The sequence below is a fragment of the Prionailurus viverrinus genome, chromosome D3 (assembly GCF_022837055.1).
Source record: "Prionailurus viverrinus isolate Anna chromosome D3, UM_Priviv_1.0, whole genome shotgun sequence".
NCBI classification, from domain to species: Eukaryota; Metazoa; Chordata; class Mammalia; order Carnivora; family Felidae; genus Prionailurus; species Prionailurus viverrinus.
Window position 1 is genome coordinate 81740143 of NC_062572.1, and position 22667 is coordinate 81762809.

Sequence of the window (22667 nt, forward strand, 5' to 3'; positions counted from 1 at the left end):
TCTGAAATTTTCAGGACGGTGCTGGTTTTTAAATTGTGGGTCTCCATTCTTAAAGCTGAAAGAGGCTCTTCGTCCCCAGCTTGCGGAACTTGGGGCAGCGTGGTAGTGCTGGCTCTAAGGAGGACATTGTTGGATGGACTGTCAGTGTTTGTTCCGCTGGAAATACCCAGGGACAGCTTGAATATTTTCCTGCAGCTTACTCTGAGCCGGGCCCTCTTGGTTCAGGGACGAGAATGCCTTCTGTTACTTCAGGATAGTGACCTAACTGCGTGTAAAGATGGGAGGGCCGTGCATTTCCACTCGTCGAAGGTCATAAGCTTGTGAGCCGTCAGCTGTAGACAGCGTGGTGAGGAAGGAGAGCGAGCCGTGGGAGGACCGGGTGTGTGTGCACTGTCTTCCAGAGAAAGGAGACGATAGCTCCCCGCTGGCGGTCTGCCTGTTGAAGGCATCTGGGAGGGCCGCCCTGGACCACGGCTGCACGTGCACTTACAACATCTCTTCTGTTTATGTCCGACTCTTCCATCTCAACAGAGTAAATCTATCAAGGTTTAAGGGCAGGTCGTCATGAGCAGGTGTCATTTGGGTCAGAGAGCAACGTGCTTTGTTTCTTTTTCTTGTGTTGCCCTTCCCGTGACAGACTTCTAATGCTCGATGGTAAGCTGCGGGGATATAGAGGCTAAGGCTGAAATACCTTGCGGTGCCACCCGTCAAGGCCGGTTACCTAACGTGTTAGGGCGGGGGTGCTACCAGCCTATCCCGAGTGGTGCTGAGAGACTTAATGAGAGAGCATATGACCGGCTGCCAGCCTGGGGCCTGGCACCCGGCAGAGTCTCTCCTCTTGGGTTTCCCTAAGCTTTGGCTGGTTCTTTGTCTTGACAGATTTCATTTTTTCAGTCCTGCAATTTTTCTGAAAGCTCAAGTGCTCTAAAAAAAGACAGCCCCCAATAACTGATTCAGTCTTCAGAATCATGGTTATGATCCTCCCAGTTAGCCAACATTTGAACATAGAATTTTTCTAAAGTAGGACAGATGCCATATCAAGTTACGTTAAAAGATTGGCAACATTGTATGCTTCGAGGCTAATTGCCTATTATAAAATATCCCCTCAAGTCAACCACATATCTTTTCACCTTTTTACCTTCCTTTTAAAATCATCTACAAAAGTTAAGAGCAAAACCTGTCCTTTTGATAGCCTGTACATACTAACAACCTTTAACTTTTGTAGATGCTGTTTAACTGCACTTACTGTTTGCTATAATGTGGAAGAGTGAGTTTGAGGTCAGTGCTTTCCAGTCCTTTTTTTCTCCGTGTATATGGCAGCCTCTGTCCTCGCATCCAAGCCCCCTTCCCCTGCTGTTGCTGCTTAGAAACTGCATCTGACACCTGTCTGTTTCTCATTGCGAGAATGGCAGCTCCGTGGAGGCAGGGTTTTTGTTGCATCTTTCACTGCTATATCCACAGTGCCTAAAACAGTACCTGGGACAGGGTTCGATTTGAATATTTGTTGACTGAATGGATGAGTGTTGAACGAGAAGAGTTACAAAAAGTAAATTGTAATGGGGTTTTGTAGATGGTTCTCCATTAGGCCTCAGTGTTTTTAAAGAGAAGCTTGTAATAGTGAGGAGAAAGATCTTTCAGTAGTCTGAGCTGGTTCAAGGCTGAGCTGGGGCCCAGCTCTGGGAGTCTGGGTACTGGAAGGAAGGCCGAGAGGTGAGGAAATTCAGAAGGGACTAGAATAGAAGAGACATGATTTAAAGATGTATTTTTAGCAAATGTGCCTTCCTCTAGGACTGGAAATAGTCCTTGGAAATTGAAGATAAAAACCACTTGAAAATAAAGCATTTTGCAAATACTGATGACTGCATATCCGCACTCTGCCCAATCACATGAACAGTCATTGACTAGGTGAAAATTTATATACTCTTGCCTTCCTGCACTTAGAAGAACCATCAGTGATTCGATAGTGGAAACATAGTTCCCCACTGCAGCAGGTTTTCTTTGGCTGTGTACAGAAATTCAGGAGATATGTTTAAAATGGGCGATATGAAATATGCCTAGTGTCCTTAATCTGTATTAAAATAGTATTTAAGTGTAAATGTTGAAATAGCCATTTTTGGGGAAATGTGTAGATGCAGAACTTGTTTCTTCCTGTTAGTGATCAGAGGACATGCCCTCCACAGTGGTGCGTGGCCAGCAGGGCCCTCAGCCTTACCGGGTTATAAAAGAACCAGGAAGAGCTTCATTCTGACAAAACATCTTGATGCCATAGTCTCACTGCCTAAAATTAGTAATACTTTATGCTGTTGTTATTAAATTTTCCATTTCGGAATCGTTGACTCAAAATGCTTGTTTGTCAAAAGAATACTTGCTTTGGGTTCTCCAGTTCAACACGTAAACTGACAATTTGTGTAGATTGTTCTGTTCCTACAGCGCTTTCGATACTGCGTGAATGGCTCTACTCTTAATGTTAGTGAAAGTACCGGTAATCCAGGAGTTCATTGTGTAAAGACCATCAGAAGTCAAGTTTCAAACATCAGAAAGCTAATTTTATAAATCAATTTATTAGGAATTTTAAGAAGCTAGTTAATAAACAGAATGACTTAAATTTTGTTTTTTAAATAAAAACTTTCTTGGCCCAGTGATTATTGTGTGTGTGTGTGTGTGTGTGTGTGTGTGTGTGTGTGTGTGTGTGTGTCTGTCTGTCTGTGGTTTCTGGTCCATTGCTGTGAGGGCACCTTCATCATGTTGAGGGAAAGGTTCCTAACCCTTCAATTAGTGCTTTTTATGTAAGCAGGATGGAGAATTTTCACCCCATGTTTCTTTTTATTTGGTGCATAGCACTGGTGGTCTGACATTGCCTGGGATTCAGATGTGAAACAGGAGATACTAAGGTGATCACTATAAATGCAGAGATAACACTTCACAGAGTACTATTTGAGGATTAAAATAATTGTAGCTACGCTATGCAGAATGTTCCGTTTAACTAAAGAACCTTGGCGTGGGTGTCCTTTTCATGTGGCATGTGGAACTTAGAATGTGAGGGATATGCAGGCATGTCCCAGAAGCACACTGAATCCTGCCGGGGTTATTCTGCACCTTTGCAGAGCCCCGATGTGTGCCCAGAAGGCAGAAGACTTTCCTAGTAGAAAGATCTACGCTGCTTCAGTACGGGGCCTGTGTCTTGAAGATGTAGAGAGGAACTGCTTTGGGATGATTACTGAGCAAGAGACATTTGTCTCCCTTTATGCCTCTGATTTGTAACATACTTAGCAGTAAGTGAGAAACTTAACATTGGCCTTGCGGTTTTTCTTTTCTAGCTCCCAAAGGAAGTGTCTTCCGAGACTTTTGACAAGACCATCTTAAGAGCCCTGAATCAGGGTTCGTTGAAAAGGGAAGAACGGCGACATCCTGACCTAGAGCCCATCCTAAGGTAACAGTTTGCCTGATGCTGTCACCACAGCATCACAGACAGGTTCGTTGGCAGTGGAGGACTTAGAACGGGGTTTGAGGGAGATGACAAGAGATTTTTTTCTGTGGAGTACTTTTTAAAATGGACTTTTTATCTACATGTTATTTTAGGTCTAGGCTCACAGCAGGAAACATCAAACTAATTATTTTTATCGTTGGACTTTTTTGGCTCTCTGATATCATGAATAATTGCTTCTAAAATCTGCAGACATTCAGTGAACCTCCTATTTTCTCCATAAAATATTTATTGAAAGGGTCCCTTGTCCAAGAACTCAACTTGGGAAAGGTTTTTTGTTCTAAGTTGTCAAGTAAGACGGAAGATCAGGCTAACAGGTTGGAAGGTGAAGGGAGATGAACACTTCCTCGCACGCCTGCTCTTCTGTCCGGTGGCGAGCTTGCAGCGGTGATGGCTCGGCCCGGTGATGGTGTGTCCACGCTGGCTGAGGCCCGGGGGTGGGTCGGCCCCCGGAGCACCCTGCGTGCCCGGGGCCGTGACGAAGAGGCGAACACACCGGCGAGCTCAGCAACGGTGGCACAAGGTCCTGTGTGGGCAGGACGGGTGTGGATGTGGGTAAATGTACTTGTTTCGTGATGGGAAGTTGAAGGATCTCTTGCCTGATGGCTTGTATTTTTTTTCCTAAAGTAAGAGTTTGCTTAAGAGTGGATATAAGGGGGGGGCGGGGGCGGGGATCAAGTGTTTGAGAGCAAAAGGGACTTAAACAGTAGTTGCGGGGGAGGATGATGAACAACCCGATAAAGGAAACCCCATAAGCTGGCCAGGTTTGGAGCCCATTGAGTATCAGTAAATGACAGTGGTATCAGTCTGTCGTGCTGTGTGGATTTTGAAAACATCTTGCGAGCATTTCAGGTTCAAGCGTTAGGATAGCAGGTCGTTGGATAAGGACGTTCTTGGATGTGATGAAGGGACAGGTGGGGCAAGGGAATTTAGGGAAGAGTGTGAGGTTTTTGGACACATTCACAGAGCGAAGATGGAGTCTGACCGTAGAGTGAACCGCAGCTGGAGAAGAGGTGTCAGGGAGTAAGCAAGTAAGTAGGCAGACAGAATCAAGTTGAAATGAGCCTGAAATGTGTGGGTTAGGGCGTTCTGAGGTGAGAGAGTTCCCGGTGATTGTTAGAGGTTTGGGGTGTGGTCTCCGTAGTGGGTGGTAATTGTTTTGCTCGCCCCTCTCTGAGGGCTTCCCTTTAGGGGAGAGAAATTAAGGAGTAATGGCCGAGGAAACAAATGCTGTTTTATTGGAAACTTCCAGTTATTAGTAAGTAAAATACGGAAAAGCAACATTGGAACATCTGTGACTTTGAGTCAGGGCTTGAGTGGGACTTCCTTTCTGCCCTCTGAGCCGAGTCTGAGACGGCCCAGTGAAGTAGCCTTGCTGAGGCAGAGGTGAGCAGAGATGGGCGTCGTTTAGTATAGCGGCCCTCTGCCTCTGACGGGGGAGGGGGGCACCCGGTGAGCCTTTTCAGGTTGGGTGGGGCTGGGAAGAAGGGGTGAGTGTTTACTCCTCGATGGAGAGAAGCCGAAATCTGGGAAGGAGAGTGTATCCATTTGTTCATCGTGTGACAAGGTCCAGGATGTGCGTGTGGAAGTGAATGACTGGAGTAAGAGAGGAGATGGAAGACAGAGGTCACTGGTGGAAAGGCAGCCAAGCAAAGAGCTCGAAGGGTTTGCCGCTCACCCACGTGGAGTTTGAAGTCCCCCAGGACTATGGAACGCTGGGGGTGGAGGAGACAGGCGGGGGCCAAGCTGAGTACGAATGTGGGAACACGACCAGAAGGTAGGCGTGTGACCACCTTGGCAGGTGGAGTGGCTGAAAGGCGGCTTTGAGGGGGTGCCCCCACCCTTGCAGCCCTTGTGAGTGGGGAATGGGCACCCCACCCGAACGGGCCGTGAGGACAGCCAGACCCCAGGGGCTAGTGGGATTTTGGTCTGAATAAGGAGGTGCAGATCCGTTCCTTGAAGAGCCTGGATACGTGGGGCCTCGCAGAGGGCACGGCAGGAAGGTTCAGAGAAAGAACAGGAGCGCTAGGGCGTGGTCACAGCTTTCCAGGGTTGAGACCGGTGAGGGTGGGTGGTGATGGTGAGGAAGAGTTGGTTGAATTCCTGGGTCTCCTGCGCTACTCAGAAGCCATGGGCTTATGCATCCCTGGGGATGTCGTTGAGGTGCAGATTCAGACTCCACGGTCCCGCCGTGGGCACTGTCCTGGGATTCCGGTAGGCTGCAGAGATGCTCGTGGTCCGTGGAGTGCTCGTCGAGCAGGCTCTCAGACCACTGCCTCTGAAGTGGCTCAGGAGGGAGCTTCTCCAGCTGTGACACTTGGGGGGGTGGGGGTGGAGGGGCATCTGGCAGCATGGACCGGGGCGGGGAATCTGCACTGGAGGAGGGAGTGAGGATGCCGAATGGCAGCCTGTGGGGTGTGGGGAGCCACAGAGTGTGCATCTTTACGTCTTCAGGAGCAGATCGCTGTGTGCCGCTACCCTGGCTGTGCTGGCTTCAGGGTGCGCTTTGTTCCAGCCTGACGCTGCGTGCTGCTAGGCCTCGGGTTCAAACCGAGCTCCTTACCTTGCCCGAGATCCCGCGGCTGACCAGTAGTAGCCTCAGAGTTCTGTTGCATACTGCTCCAATTCAGAGTGATAAAATATAATACAATCTTGGTGTGTTACAGTGTTCCATATAGTCATTCAGTGTATTTAGGTAGTTTGGGGCTTTCTTGGTAAATCTGACAACTGCTCGACATAGAACATTTGGAAGACACAGAAAAGTAATGAAAAGATGACAGTTATTCAAATAACTTAATATTGGCCTTTTTCATTTTTCCTTTTTTTTTTGTTTTGCCTGTAATATTAGATGTGCAGTTTTCTATCCTATGTTCTCAAATTCTAAGCATTTTTTATTTAATTCTTCAAGATCATTTCGAGTGGCTACAGAATATCTTCCCCATCTGGCCGTACATCATTCCTCTGACTCCTTCTCTGTTTTGAGGAAGAAAGACCATTTTCTGGGGTATTTTCCAGAGTTTTGACCATTTTTGTGCCTAAAACATTTTCCAGATTTATGAGTAATTACTGAAGAGAGATTCTTTGAAATTGATTTACTGATGTAAAGAGTAGGATCCTCTTTTAGGATCCCTAATAACACATATATTATTATTATTTTTTTAATGAAAAAGTTATGTAAGTAGGAGTACATGTGCTTAGTGTTTGAACTTCCTTGTTTATCACAGCTTGACTAGCTTTGAGTATCACTTAAAAAATATTTGCTAATTTGACAGGTGAATGATGATCTCATTGGCTTAATTTTCATTTTCTTTATTAGTGAAATTCAGTATCTTTTTTGTAAGTTTAGCCATTTTTATATTTTGTAAGATCAGCTGTCCTTTATCAATTTATCTTTTTGAATCTTAGTGGTTTTTACAACGTATCTTTAGTAATACAGTATTTTTCAGTTAGTGATGATTTTTTTTTTTTTTAAGTTTATTTATTTGGAGAGAGAGAGAGCAAGCAGGGGAGGGGCAGAGAGAGGAGGAGACAGAATCCCAAGCAGGCTCTGCTCTGGCAGTGCAGGCCTAATGCGGGGCTCAAACTCACGAACTGTGGGATCATGACCTGAGCTGAAGTCAAGAGTCAGACGCTTAACTGAGCCATTCAGTCATCCAGTTAGTGATGATTTTTGAAATGAAGTTTAGAATATTCTGTTAGGTTTGTTAGTCTTTGTTTCTATGTTTCTGTTTTATCTCTTCACTAAAGAAAGTCATTCGTAGGTTGTTTATTAAATGTTAGGTACATCACTGTAGATATATGGGGGGAAAGTTAGGCTGGAACTATGTGTCATTCATTACATCAAAGTTAAATCTAGATGGCTCAGAGGTTTAAATGCAAGAAAGAAAACGTGAAATTTCTAGTATGTGTATGAAAAAAATTTTTACTAAGTATCATGATACCTAGAAACCATTAAAAATGGAAATTTAAGTATTCAGAAATCCAACTTCTACATAATTTAAAGAACAAAATATACTACAAACAAAGTGAAGACAAACTTCAAATTCAGGGAAAAAATACTTATAATAACTTCTTTCTTATTAAAAAAAAACCTCCTAAAAATCAATAATGTAATGAAAACTAATAGTCCAAAGCAAGGGAGAAAATGGGAGCATATATGAACAAATAGCACAGAGAAACTGGACTTTTAGGCATCATTTGAACATATGAAAAGCTCATAATCAGAAATACAAATTAAAACCTTGAGTTTTGATTTTTTAGGTGGCTACTACATTTAAAACATTTTTAATTTAAAAACTTTCTGAATTTAGGGGCACCTGGGTAGCTCAGCTGGTTGAGCGTCTGACTTCGGCTCAGGTCATGATCTTGTGGTCAGTGGGTTCGAGCCCTGTGGTGGGCTCTGTGCTGATAGCTCAGAGCCTGGAGCCTGCTTGGGATTCTGTGTCCCCTCCCCTGCTTGTGCTCTGTCTCACTCAATAATAAATAAATATTAAAATTTTAAAAATTTTCCAAATTTAGTTTTAGTTGAAATATGTAGTTGACATCCAATATTGTGTTAGTTTCAGGTATGTAACAGTGATTTGACAATTATGTATAATACAGTACACTTAGCACAAACTGTGTAGCTACCATCTGTCACCATACGGAGTTATTACAATATTAGTGGCGATAGTCTGTGCTCTGTTTTTCATCCCATGACTTATTTATTTTATAACTGGAAGTTTGTACCTGTTAGTCCCCTTTGCCTGTTTCACCCATCCCTCTACCCCCTCCCCTTGGTAACCACCAGTTTGTTCTCTGTATGTGAGCCTGTTTCTGTTGGTTTGTTCATTTGTTTTTTAGATTCCACATATAAGTGAAATCGTATGGTATTTGTCTTTTTCAGGCTTACTTCACTTAATATAATACCCTCTAGGTGCATCCATGTTATCCCAAATGGCAAGATGGCATTCTCTTTCAATGGCTGAGTAATATTTCATTCTGTATACCACATCTTCTTTATTCATCTATTGACGGGCACTTAGGTTGCCTCCGTGTCTTGGCTATTTTGAATAAGGCTGCAGTAAATACAGGGCTGCATGTATCTCTTCAAATTAGTGTTTTCATTTTCTTTGGCTAAATATCCAGAAGTGGTGTTACTGGATTGTATGATATTTCTATTTTTAATATTTTAAGACACTTTCATACTGTTTTCCATTACTCTTTTCCATAATGGCTGCACCAGTGTACATTCCCACCAACAGTGCATAAGGGTTCCGTTTTTTCCACATTCTCACTAACACTTGTTATTCTTGTCTTTGTGATACTAGCCGTTCTGACTGGCATAGGATGATATCATTGGGTTTTGATTTGCATTTCCCTGGTGATTAGTGATATTGAACATCTTTTCATGTGTCTGTTGGCCATCAGTGTGTTTTCTTTGGCAAACATATGCTCAGGTCCTCTGCCCATTTTTAAGCAGATTATTTGTGGGTTTTTTGGTGTTGAGTTCTAGAAGTTCTTTATATATTTTGGTTACTAGCCCCTTATTGGATATATCATTTGCAAATTTCTTCACCCATTCATAGGGTTGCCTTTTCATTTTGTTAATGATTGCTTTTGCTGTGTATAAGCTTTATTTTTTAAGTTTATTTTGAGAAAGAGAGAGAGAGAGTGTGCGCACGCACGTGCGGGGAAGGGGCAGAGAGAGAATCTCAAGCAGGCTCCACACCAGCAGTGCTGAGCCTGATGAGATCATTACCTCAGCTGAAACCAAGAATCAGATGCTTAACCAACTGAGCCATCCAGGTGCCCCTGTGCAAAAGCTTTTTGTTTTGATGTAGTACCAATAGTTTATTCTTGCTTTTGTTTCCCTTGCCTGAGGAGACCGATCCAGAGAAATATTGCTAAGGCCAGTGTCCAAGAGTTTACTGTCTGTGTTTCCTTTTAGAAGTTTTATGGTTTCCTATCTCACGTTTAGATCTTTAATCTGTTTTGAGTTTATTACACCAAATTTTTGTGTATGGCTTAGGAAAATGGTACAGTTTCATTCTTTTGCACAAAGCTGTGCAGTTTCCCAGTACCATTTATTGAAGAGACTGTCTTTTTCCTGTTGTGTGTTCTTGTGTCCCTTGTCATAAATTAATTGCCCTTAAAAGTGTGAGTTTATTTCTGGGCTCTGTATTCTGTTCCATTGAACTGTGCGTCTGTGTTGCCATACTGTTTTGATTACTGTAGCTTTGTAATATAGTTTGAAATCTGGGATTGTGATACTTCTAGGTTTATTCATCTTTCTCAAGCTTGCCTAGGCTGTTTGGGGTTTTTGTTGGTTCCATATGTTTTAGTGGGATTTGTTTTAGTTCTATGAAAAATACTATTGGATATAGGATTACATTGAATCTGTAGATTGCTTTGGGAAGTATAGACATTTTAACAATATTCTTCTAATCAGTAAGCATGGACTATCTATCTTCCCATTTATTTGTGTCGTCTCAGTGTCTTACAGTTTTCAGCGCACAGGTTTTTCACCTTACGTGAGTTTCTGTTCAACCTGTTGAATATGCAAAGATCCAGAAGTTTGGTAGGTACTCATGGCCAGTTACATAAACTGGTAAAATTTCTATGGAAAGCCGTTTGGCGATATCACAACTTAAGTGCAGGTAACCTTTGACGACTTCCACTTCTTGCAATTTATCATACAAGTGTATTCCCACTGTATGCAAAGATGAGTGTTTCAGATGTTTACTGTTGTAATATTTGACTACAAAAGACTAGAAACAGCTAGATGTTGATGGAGACTTGGTTAACTCATGGGACATTCATTCACAGGAATACCGTGTGGCCTTATTGAAAAAGAACAATAGAGAGCAAGAGCAAGGTGAGAACAGCTAGTAGAATGTCACCGTTTTAAAGGATATGTACATGTTTGTGTGCAAAGATTATCTCTGAAAAATAAGCAATAAAATAGCAGAGAGGCTTGTGTCTAGGGAAGAAGAGGGGCTCTGACAATAGGAATGAGACTGGCTGGTCACTTGGTAACCTTTGAGTTTGGGCCACATATATTCACTTATTTAAAAAAACTTGCGGCTATCCATCTTTCGAAACACGATCAGTGTACTTTTTGTGTGTGTGATAGTTTCTCTTATTGTTCCTTTCATCAGTTTGGATTTATATTGTTGTACCAAGTGAAGTCAGGATCTAAATCTATTTTTCTTTCCAAACAGTGAATTGATTCTTTCCTATATTACTGATTTCCTTCATTCATAGGTATGTAACCTGTTCATGGATTTTTCCTTGCGACAATCTCATTCTTGTTCCAGGATCACTTTTTAATTATTAGAATTTTATAGTTTGTTCATAGCTGATAGATCTGGTTTTCCTCCCCCTGGTACTATTTCTGAAATACTCTTCCATGTTCTCAGATATTTATTATTCAGCTTAATCTGTTACTTTAAAACTTCATGCATGTGTGCTCTGGGAGCTATGCTAAACTATGGTTCAAGTCTCAGGAATATCAGTGTCTAGGTTTTTTGTAGGACTTGACTTTTAAAGAGTGATCATCAGTTCCTGTCCTCTTTTCCCCCCGCCCCTCCTGAACAAGAAAGTCATAAAGCCACTCAGTGGAACAGAGCAAGGCAGTCAGCAGCAATGGTTTTAGGGGGTGTGCCCTAATGGACTAGCAAAGGGACCCCAAGTGGAAGGAGGAGTCATTCAGTCACGGGGATGGTGCTGGGAGGCTGGCACAGTGTGTCAGAGGGCGTGCACCTGAGAGGCGGCTGGCAGGGCATTCGAGCTCTGCTGGTGTCAGGAGGGCACATACACGGGAGGTGGGTAGGGCAACAGTGGGAAAGCATTACCACGGGGAGTTGACCTAATTAGTATGTTAAGAATAGTGAGGACCAAGTGTCTCTCTGTTGGAGAAGGGAGTTACACTATAGAAAAGAAGAAAACTAGAATGAACCCTGAAGTGTCTGATTGGAATTGAAGATATTGGGTGTATCATGATTTGGGGTATATATAGGAAGATACAGAAATATGGTTGTGTGTGTACACATATATTCCCTGGCTCTGTTTATTGAAAGGGTCTGGGGGCACCTGGGTGGCTCGACAGTTAAGCATCTGGCTCAGGTCATGATCTCCCTGTTTGTAGGTTCAAGCCCCACCCACGTCGGTCTCTATGCTGACAGTGTGGAGCCTGCTTGGTTTTCTCTCTCTCCCTATCTCTGCCGCTCCCCAACTCGTGACTCCTTTGTGCTCCTCTCACAGTAAATGAATCAACATATAAAAAGAAGAAAGGAAAGAAAGACAGGGTCTGGAAGCAGCCATAGCCTGTAGCAATGGGAATACCTGGTGTCCAGAGCTTGACTTATGATACCATTCTCCACCAAGGAGCACAACTAGGGCTCCTTGGAGGAAAAAGCCGATTGCAGGGCCAGGGCAGGAAAAGTACAAGATGAGCCTCTTGTACCCAAAAGCAAGGAAGTGCTCAAAGAATTAAGTGGTTTGGTCAAAAGGACACAGAAGCCAGTTTGAAGGGACTCCTAGTGGTCAGATCTGGAGCAAATCGAACATCTAAATAAATAAAACAGTAATATTGAATAAAATAGGAAACCATGAGTCTGTGTTAGTGTAAATAATAAATGAATAGATTGAACATTTGAGGATATTTACAGTATCAAAGTCCTTTCCCACAAAATAATGCTTATTATTCATAAAGGGAGGAGAAGAGGGCTTTAGAGTGGAGAAACCTGACAGATACCACTTTAATCCCTAACTTGAACTTGATGAGTGAGGGGGTCAGTCAGAATTAGCACACAATAGGCTGTAGCAAAAGAACACAGCCTAGCCCTGTTACGTTCCTGCTGTGAGGAAACATCAGACAGACCCACATGGGGACCATTCCACAAACTACAGGGCCTGACCTCTTAACACCATGAGGAGCTGTGGTGGCAGCTGGGCCTTTGTGGTGAAAAGGACACTTAGGAATTAGCTGGGAGAACTTAAATGGGGTCTGAGGATTAGGTATTAACTTTTCAGTGTTAGTGTCCTGATATGATTGCAGTAGGGATGTCTTTGTAGGAAATGCTAATGTCTTGCCAGGTGTTGGGCTGTCAGAGATGAGTTATTTATGGTTCAGAAATAGATTTTTTTACCATATTTGCAACTTTTCTATAAGGTGGAGATTTTCAACAGAGGAGAAAAACTACGAAGGAGCCACTTTTAGAAATTTGGCTCCTGGCCAAGATGACAATTAAGAAGTGTATGTCTGACTCCTTATTACAGCTTTTAGGGTTCTCCTCAGTGATAATCACAGAGGCGTGTGTGTGTGTGTGTGTGTGTGTGTGTGTGTGTGTGTGTGTGTGTAAGTCCTTTATAAAGGTGCTATTGAAGCTGTTCGTGAAGAATGTAAAGGAAGGTGTGATGCCAAAAGTCTCAAATTGCCCTTTCTCCAAATTTGGTCACTGGAAATAACCTTCATTAAAAATCTTACATAACTTTTCAGAAATTTTCTGTGCACGTACATGACTTTGATTTTATGTATTTGTGTATATTTCCTACACTGTGCACATTGAATTATCCTATACAGACTTTTCTGCCACTTAATCTTTTCATTAAATATACATACATGTACACATTGGTACATGTAAAAAGACTGCTGCTTTTTTATTTGCTACATAATCTATTTTTAGTTGTATCATAACTAATCATTATGTTTTATGGCCATTTGGAGTCTGAATATTTTTAAACTGCTACAACCAGTATTACAGGGAATGTCCACATATGTTTCTTAACACATATGATACATTTATCTGTAAGAGAAATTTCTAGAATTGAAATTGGTCATAAGTTATACATTTTTTAATAAGTGATGTTTCTAAATTCTAAGGAGGTAGCAACGCTCTACACCCCAGAAGCCTTCCTTATGTTTGTATCTCTGCAACCACACAGCAGACATATACTCTCAATCTCTCATCTTTGCTAGTCTCAGAGAGGAAGACTTTCTCATTTTAGTCTGTAGTTGAGTCTGTATTTAGTCTGTATGTGCACTTTCTTGTGGATGGTTTTTTCAGTCCTCCCCACTTTTTATTGGTCTTGCTGATTTGTAAGAGTTATTTGTTAAAGGACCCGTTTGTTGCTACTTCTTGGCCGTGTAGACAGTTTAATTTTTTTTAGATAGTCAGATTTATCAATCTTTTCTCTAATGGTTTCAGAGTTTTATATCCTGCTTGGAAAGATTTTCCTCTTCAAAAATTTTATTTTTAAAAATGGCTTATTGTCTAATATTTCCCTTAAAAGTGTTTTGATTTCTGTGGCTAGCTTGTGGTCTCAACAGCATTATTGATAGGCTGTCAGGGCACCTCATTCTCAGTTTGTGAATTTGTGAATTTTAGATTAGGATGATTATCATTCATGTGATTTAAGAAAGGTAGCGATGATAAAGGAAGGGGGAATTGTAAGTGAGAAATAGGAAATGAGTTTATAAGAGAAGTAGAGACTGGGTTGGCACAGGACACTGCATAAATACTATTCCAGATACACTGATGTTAGGAAAATGAAAATATGCCACTGAAATGTACATTGGGATTGGGTAATTTCTGTCGTGTCCGTATATAATCTTGTTTTTCTAATTTAATATGTTAGCTTCTAGCCAGTTAGATTTGGAAACAAACATAGGCGTAATTGCTGTCTTGTGGTTATACGTTGCTGAACCTTGACTTTAGTCTGTATTCTGACTTCAAGCCTGTGCCTTTCTCTCTGGTTTGGCTTAAATGTACAGCACCGTGTTCCCACAGCAGACATGCGGTTGATTTTTGGACTGGTAGTCGGTGTCCAAGCTGTCTCTCGGGACTCAAGTCTTGAATTAAAGGTGTGTCTGTCTGTCTTTGGACCATTTGGTTTGTGAAAGTAAATGGGTCATAGGTTCTACCACTGCCCTCAGGTCTCGGTCCCCAGTCTCAAGTAATGTGTGCAGACTTGGGGATTTAGATCAGCTCCTCACTTCATTTGTCTTCCATCTCGTCGTTTCTCGTTTGTCTTCCTATCGAATATTTATTTCCACATCTGCATACCAAGAAGCAGTTTTGCCTAATGTACAAGGTGACTTTGGTCTGTAAGGGTCATCTCTTGATAAGGTATTTAATGACTTGACAGTTAATCTGAATGACAGGTTAGGAACCTTGGGGAGAAATTTAAGAATTTTAAATGAGTATTTAAAGTGTTCAAAAGTAATGGAAGTGGATTTGTATGTTGAGTAGGGTGACGGCTTTATGTACTGCGTGAGTGTCATAACCTTGATGAACTAGTAGTATTCCCTATGAGGAAAATGACGCTCGAAGGCTAAGTAACTTATTTAGAGTACATCAGCTTTTATGTGGTGGAGCTGGTATCCAGATCCTTGAGGAAACTTTCCATTAGTTTCTGTGATGTAACTATATCCCTTATTGCAAGGTCCGTTTTGTAGAGAAGACTTGAGTTTGAATCTTTTAATTACACTAGTAAAAGGTGAGGAAAGCTGATTTTCAAAGATAACAGCTTAGAATCATGGGAAGGATACACAGTGGAGTGAATCATCAGCTAGTCAGGCCTTGGGATGTAGTAATACTTGTCTGACCAGACACTGCATTCCATAGTTTCCAGGACTCCTAGCACCCCAGCTCTTAGGTTCAGAGTGTGGGAAGGCTCCTCCATGTACAGCCATGTGATGAAAAGGAACACCTGTGAAGAAGAGTAAAGGAATTGTAGTTCTTATCTGGCAGAAAGATAGCTGTTGGGCCACTTGGACAAAAGACTGAAATAACTTTTTTTTTTTTTTTTATTGCCAGAAGTGAAACCATGCCACTAGATTATAGAAAATTAGAAATAAGCCCATTTACCAGATATTTGCAAATAAGTTTAACTTTTATTCACTTCTTCCTGTGGGAAATACATTAGAAAATAATATTCTTTTCCTCAGAAAAAAGTATTTTTTTTTTGTTTATTTTGAGAGAGCGCATGCACACATGCAAGCAAGGGAGGGGCAGAGAGGGGGAGAGAGAATCCCAAGCAGGCCCTGTGCTGTCAGCTTAGAGTGCTTGGGGCTCGAACTCACGAACCGTGAGATCATAACCTGAGCCAAAACCAAGAGTCGGACGCTTAACAGAGTGAGCTACCCAAGCACCTTATAAGTATAAGTATAAGTATACTTATAATACTGAATTAAACTGCCACATAAATTTGCCTTACAGTCTAAACTGAGACTCTTGTGGGTTTATATTACGTGAAATTAACACCTCTCTTTTCTTTTATGTGCAGGCAGCTATTTTCAACTTCATCCCAAGCTTTTCTACAGAGTCAGAAAGTGCACAGCTTCTTTCAGTCCATATCACCAGACCCTCTGCACAGCCTCAGTAAGCGTCTTCTCCTCTCTAGAAATCGGATGTGTTCTTGCTTAGCGTTCCTGTTTCACTGTGCTACCTTGTATGGGGCTGGCAGTTGAGGAATAGCGGCCTACGATTAAGAAACGTGTAGTTTTCAGTGAAATTGACACTGCAGTTCTACAGAAAATAGTGTGTCAAAGCTAAAGTCACAAAACAGACTGATTGCAAGGGAAAGGCCAGCTGTCTCCCATCTCGTGGACATACTGGGTCCTCCAGGGCCTTGTCACCTGGTGTACAGGCTTCGGAGGTGCTGCCCTGCCGGGCACGGGGGGTGTCACCTCTTAGAATCTGCCTTTCCTCCCGGGTCCCGTGTTCCCGTGTTCCCGTAGTGACCTCCGCAGCCTCCCTGGCTGGAAACCGGGCGTTACTCTTTCCACTTTTCCTCTTCACATTCAGTCATTTACAGGCCAAGCCATGCCGGACAGGGGGTGCCTTCCTTTCTGCCCCTCCTTACCAGTCCGTTGTGGGCTGTTAAGCCTTTCTTCCATGCACACCTCGCACAAAGCCTCCTCACTCATGTCTCCGGTTCTGGTTTCTCACTTGACTTTAACCTACGCCAGGATTACCTCAGGGATCGGTTGGTTAAATCCCCTCTTCAAAACCTTAAAAGTTTGATTTGAAATTCAAGCCCTGCCGTGAGCCTCCTTGTGCCTCATTGCTAGTCTCTCAGGCTCTGGCTGCTTGAAGGCTTGGCATCTACTCAGTATACCTGCCATTTCCTGTCCCAGTGTCTTGGCTCATTCTGCACCTGAACTTTTCAATGTCCTTCCTTTTGGCACAGCCTGTTAAAATCACACCTGTTTTAAGACCCAACTGAAATATTACCTCCTGAAGATTTCCCCCATTTTTTTCCTTCTGTTCCTGTAAGTTGCTTTTGCCCTCATGTTTCATCCTTCCTCACAGTCAGCCTTATGTGTGCTTCTATGCACATCTATCTCAGCTGCCTTTTTAAACAAATATTTTGCCAGGAACATTGATGTGGGCTTTAGGAGAATGTGCTAACTTAAAGCACAGCCATTATGGCAAGTGGCTGTGTTTATTTTTTTAACCTTTCCTTCTGCTATCAACAAAGTCCTATTTTCTTGTACCTAAAGAGGAAAGAAAATGCATGTTTGCTCGTTTTGAGGTGGAAGAAAGAGAATTTAGAAAAAGTAATATGAGTGGATATGATAACGGGTTAACTTTTAAAGTTTCTCTCTCGTGTGTATGTGTGGGGGGGGTGGGGGGTGAGGGTGGGAGATTCTTGATGACTCGTTGATGAGATGAGATGAGTGACTCCACGGTTAAATTTCTGTCTGAACAGTGACAGTAGCTGGTTGTTTTTTTAAAGAGAATCCTAATCACCCTGGAGCTGTATAGATCTAACAGTCAGTGCTTTCTTCTGCTTGAACCGAGTGGAAGTACTTTTTAAGGAATATCTATAAATAGCGTTTGTTTAACACATGCCGAAAACACAAAGTTAAACTTTTAATTCCAATTTTAACAGGCGACCCAGGAAAACTGGCCCAAGTGAGTAGCGCATATATAAATAAGAGAAAACTCATCACGAGAGCTTTACAGTATTTAAATTACACGCGTGGTGCTAAAGGGAGTAGTACATTGGAAGACCTCAAATTGTTGCAAAATTAAAATGTATTAAAGGACATGTTTTGGGAGTGTGGAAAATGTGGTCAGGATGTCCACATTGTTTCACCAGGGAACACACTGTTGTCAAAGTTCATTTGCACTTTTTTGAAAAAAATGACAGCTCTACCTTTTGTCCCCAGGGATAGACAGTAGTACTTAGTCTGTGTCCTGACACTTGAGAAAACAAATGTTAACTCCTAGATGACTTCAGCATATCGCGGTCTGGAACCCCACCAGTCTGCACCTTACCTGAGGACTAGTCCGGGGCTTTCAGAATGTGCCCCGTGGGCCACTGCTCTGTAATAGAATAGAAACTCACGGTGGACACTTGAGAGGCTTTGTAGCAGTTGGACATTGCCACACCTGCTTATATTTTATAAAAGGAATGCTTCACAACACATTAGAAATTTGAAAAGCCTTCCCACACCACCGATGTCTGAGAAGCACTAATCTAGTGCTCCCCTCCTATTGCGCGTGAGCCCCTGGGGCTGGCAGAGGTGAAGCCCCTTGCTCCAGACCTGTGGTGTTCATGGGGAGAGCAGGCTCCCTGATTCAGGGTCCCCACTCCCAGTCCAGTGTTCTATGCTGTGTCACCTTGGTGTTGTAAAGGTCCTAACCTAGTAGAAATGTTCTCTTTACCACTGACTCACCACTCTCCTCTTCTTGGGACAGAAGGAATCATTCTGTGTGTTTTCTTTATTACCTTTTTCCTAAAAAGTTAATTGGTATTGAATACTTCCTGCAGATAACTTACAGTCCTCTCTGAAGACTTCTAAAATATTAGAACACTTAAAGGAAGACAGCTCAGAAGCTTCGAGTCAAGAAGAAGGTAAGTGTGGATTCACTGGAATAAGTCATTTTGCCTGATATAGGCACAAGGATAGGCAGACCATTAGAACAGATTAAGGAGCCAAGAAACAGACATATGGAAACTTGGAATGTGACAGGTGGCATTATAAAATAAGTGAGGAAAAAATAGACTATTCAATAAATGATGTTGGCTGGCTTTCCAGTTGAAAAAATATTATATAATTAGATCCCTACTTACATCATGCACAAAAATTTCAAGTAAGTAACAAAAGATAAGTACATATAAACTTAATGTAGTATATAAAATGTAAAACTGAACTTTTAAATGTTAATAACCTGGGAAAGAAGGCTTTCTTGACAAAGCAGAACGTGACCGTGGTGGAGATCTTTTTTCTAAAATAAAACTGAACTTGTAACCAAAAAACAGGCAGTTAGAAGATATTTACAGGCTATTCACAGTTGAAGAAAGACTATACCCAGACAATAGAAATATTCGTCCAAAAACTCAGAGCATCAGTCTAATTGACAGTAAGGACAAAAGATAAAGATAGTTAATTCATGGAAGAGGAAATGTGAATGGCAATTAAGCAGTGTTTAGCCTCACGAGTAGTCTGAAAAATGCACACTGTAAAAACAACGAGATATCATTTCACGCTCCCCGAATTGGTAAAACATTTTCAAGTCTGACATTACCAGGGGTATGAAGTAATGGGAGCTCTGATCCGCTGCGGATGGGAACATAAATTGGTACAACTCATTTGGACAGAAATTTGACACTGTGTAGTGAGGTTGGAAGTAATTAATTTCATGCCACCACCCAGCACTTCTGCTGCTATGAAAATTGTTGTCCGTGTGTTCAGGGGATGGAGACTGAAGTCCTCACAGCAGCCTTGTGTGTAATAGCAAATACCTGGGTATCACCCGGGTGCGGTAAATCTTAATAAAAACACGCAGTAGGATAGTTCAGCTAGTTTATCTCTGTAGAGGGAGGAAGTCAAGTGGAATGGAGAAAGGCCTTCAGATGTTTCTGTGATATATTTTGTTTCTTAATGAAAAGAGGCAAATATAGTTGACCCTTGAACAACAGAGCGGTAAGGGGCGCTGCCCCCCTTGCGGTCGAAGATCCATGTATAACTTCTGACTCCCCCAAAACGTAACTATTACTAGCCTGCTGTTTGATCAGAAGCCTTACCAAAAATGTAAACAGTTAACACATAGTTTGTCTTTTAGATGTATTATGATACTGTATTCTTAAAGTAAGCGAGACAAAAGAAAACGTTAAGAAAATCGTTGACATTACAGTAGGACTGTAGTGTGTTTTTGAAAAGTTGCCCCTTTAAAGAGTTTTCTGTGAAAAGTGCTTAGAAGCGTTCTGCATGGTCTGGTGATCCTGTCACCGTCACATAAATTAGTTGCGTCATCCTCTTGGATTTTTGGCAGCAGCATTTGGTATAATAATCGTTTCTTCCTCTACCGTAGATGTGTTACAGCACACCATAATCCACAAGAAACACACCGGCAAGAGTCCCCTTGTGAAGTACGTATCTAATTCCTAAAACAATGTCTTTGTACGTTTGTAATTCACTGTGTCACATTTACTTTAATCACTGAGACGTTTGCCTAGAAGTCTGCTGTTTTACTGTTTGCTTGTTACTTGTCCAGCCTTTTCTGTGTCATCTTCCTTTTCTTTCCTTTCTTGCTGTAAGGTGGTTTTATTCTGTTTCTCCGTTCTGTTAACTTTGAGAGTTAGGTAATGTTTTCGATTCTTCTAGTGGTAACGAGGGGTCATGAGATTGTATTCTACGTCTTGGACTCTCTAAGGTCTGGTACTAATGGTGCTTGCAGCACTTCCCCTGTGAGGACCTTTATTCGCTGTTATTTCACTTACCCCTCCCACCTTACAAATTGTGGTTGTCCTGTACGTTATTCTCCCTGTAGTTTAGACCTTGTGAAACCTACCTTCACCTGTCACTTGGATTCTGCCGTTCCACTGCCTTCATTCTTTACCATGTGTCTTAGCGTCCGTCCATGATTGTTTCCTTCCTGCTGAAGGACTGCCGTAGTTCCTGTAGCTCTGTCTGCCATTGATGCATTTACTTTGTTTTTACCTGGGGGGAAAAAAATGTTTATTTTGCCTGCACTTTTCCTGAATGTAGGATTCTAGGTTGGCAGTGACTTTCTGCAAGTGCTTTGAAAGTCAGTTTTTACTGTCTTCCTGTTTAATGCCTTTGGTCCCTCGCATGATAGCCTCAGCCCGGCTCTAGGACCCTCTTCAAGTTTCCGCTGTCCCACCCAAGCTGTAAGACTTTCCACCTTCTGCCTCGGGGCCCTGGCTGATTCTGGGGATCTGGTTGGCACTCAGACCAGCATAGTCCAGAAATGCAAGTTAATTTGCCCAGGGGGTCAGCACTCAACTGATGGGGGGGCTCCAGCTTCCTGTCCTTTGGATAGATAATTCTGGGAGGTCCCAGCTGGTTTGCGCCTCTGTTGTTATGTTGGCAACCTTACAAGTAACGGACCCTTACAAGTTGGTTTTTCCTCTTTTCCTCTTTCATTCTGCACACTTTTTGTTTTGCTTCCTGAGCTCACCTCCCCTATCAACCATGCCACCCCAGATTCTCCTTCTGGGGAGAACTAACAAAGACAGCTGGCATTCATTGTTTCAGCCTTGTTGCTCTTTGGAAGTGGATGTGCTTTTCACAACCTGATTGCTTTTTAAGATTTTCGCATCTGGTTTTGAGCACTTTTCCAAGATACTGTTTGTGGCTGTCTTTGAATGAATTTCACTTCTTAAGCCTGAAGCCTGATACCTTTTGATTTTAGAGAAGACCAGGCCACTACCTTTTCAGATACTGCTTCCACCTGATTCTCTTGTTTTCTCTTCTGAGACTTGGGGTACTTCGTGTGTTAGACTTTCCACCAGGCCCTGTGTGTCTCCTAAGCTTTTCTGTGTTCTCTGTATTTTCTTCTTCTCCAGCTTCAGTCTAGTTTCTTCTGGCCAAAGTTCCTCCTTACTGACTTTGTGTGTCTGCTTCTATCCATTGAGTTCTTTAATTTTTTTTTTTTAATGTTTATTCCTTTTTGAAAAAACAGAGCGTAAGCAGGGGAGGGTCAGAGAGAGAGGGAGACACAGAATCGGAAGCAGGCTCCAGGCTCTGAGCTGTCAGCACAGAGCCTGATGCGGGGCTCGAACTCAAGAACCGTGAAATCATGACCTGAGCTGAAGTCGGACGCTCAACCGACTGAGCCACCCAGGCCACCCCACTATCCGTTGAGTTCTTAATTTCAGTTTCTTTTACAGTTCCAGAATTTAAGTGTGGTTCTTATTTGTATTTCTCGGGACATTCCCCAAATTTCCCATCTTCTTGTAGTCACTGACCTATTAAACACTGTTATTTTAAAGGCCATGTCCAGTAACTTCTGTCACTGGATTCTTTTGGAGTCTGTGTCCGATGTCTGTTTCTTCTGTTTTTCAGTCACATTGCCCTGTCCTTTGACATGCCTTAGATATACACAGTACTTAGCTATCCTCTCAAGATCGGGGTTACACTCCAGCTGTGAGTGGCACAGGATGACCATATATAGTGTCTGAAGACAACTTAACACTTGTTACTAATTTCCTTAGAGACAGGTGTTATTTATTAGATAAGATAGCTGTGTGATAATTTATTCTCATAGCATCCTTTTTTCCTTAGAGATATCACTAGGCATTCTTTAAAAAACATACACACACATACATACACTGAACAAAGGGTTACTATAGCTTCTTCATTATATGAGACAGTATCGGTTTGAGTACTGAGGACAGATTTTCACACCTTGCAAACTTCTTCTGATAGCACCATTGGTACAAGTTGTTCTCCGTTGGATGGGCTCACCGTGCAGTATTCTGAACAGAACGGAATTGTGGATTGGAGAAAGCAGAGCTGCCCCGCCGTTCAGCACCCGGAGCACTGTGTGGCCTTAGCTGACCAGGTATTGGAGGGTTTTGTTCTTGTCTCCATGCATTGCTGCTCTACAAGAGTTGAGTTCTCTTAAGTATTATTATGTCAGATAGTATAGCTGTTAGACTTTCAACTTAATTGGAATATATGGTCTAAACTCTTCTGACACCTGAAAAAATATCTTGAGATTGCCTTTATTGCTCAGAAAAGGAGTACATTTTAATGCGAATCTTATAATGTTTATTCTAACTAGGGATACATCAAATGGTTCTGCCACATTTTTTGCTTTTGGAAGAATTATTCACATTTCAGTCACTATCTTGCTGTTGGTGTTGTGAATTTTGAGCCTGACCGTCCCTCATGAGAAGTTGGATGTAATGTAATGTAATTAGGAAATTACATTGTAAT

At 42.2% G+C, this 22667-nt stretch overlaps 1 protein-coding gene across 2 annotated transcripts in view; it reads left to right on the forward strand.

Moving 5' to 3' along the window:
• ZCCHC2 (zinc finger CCHC-type containing 2) overlaps nt 1-22667 on the forward strand; it is a 62394-nt gene that overhangs the window by 22486 nt on the left and 17241 nt on the right. For both annotated transcript variants that reach the window (XR_007145793.1, XM_047827613.1), the window contains exons 5-9: nt 3318-3430; nt 15755-15849; nt 18251-18334; nt 19795-19852; nt 22155-22290. Coding sequence is in view for 1 of the 2 variants with exons in the window: in XM_047827613.1 (XP_047683569.1) it covers nt 3318-3430; nt 15755-15849; nt 18251-18334; nt 19795-19852; nt 22155-22290 (486 nt within the window). In the remaining variant the exon portion in view is untranslated. The remainder of the gene's footprint in view (nt 1-3317; nt 3431-15754; nt 15850-18250; nt 18335-19794; nt 19853-22154; nt 22291-22667) is intronic.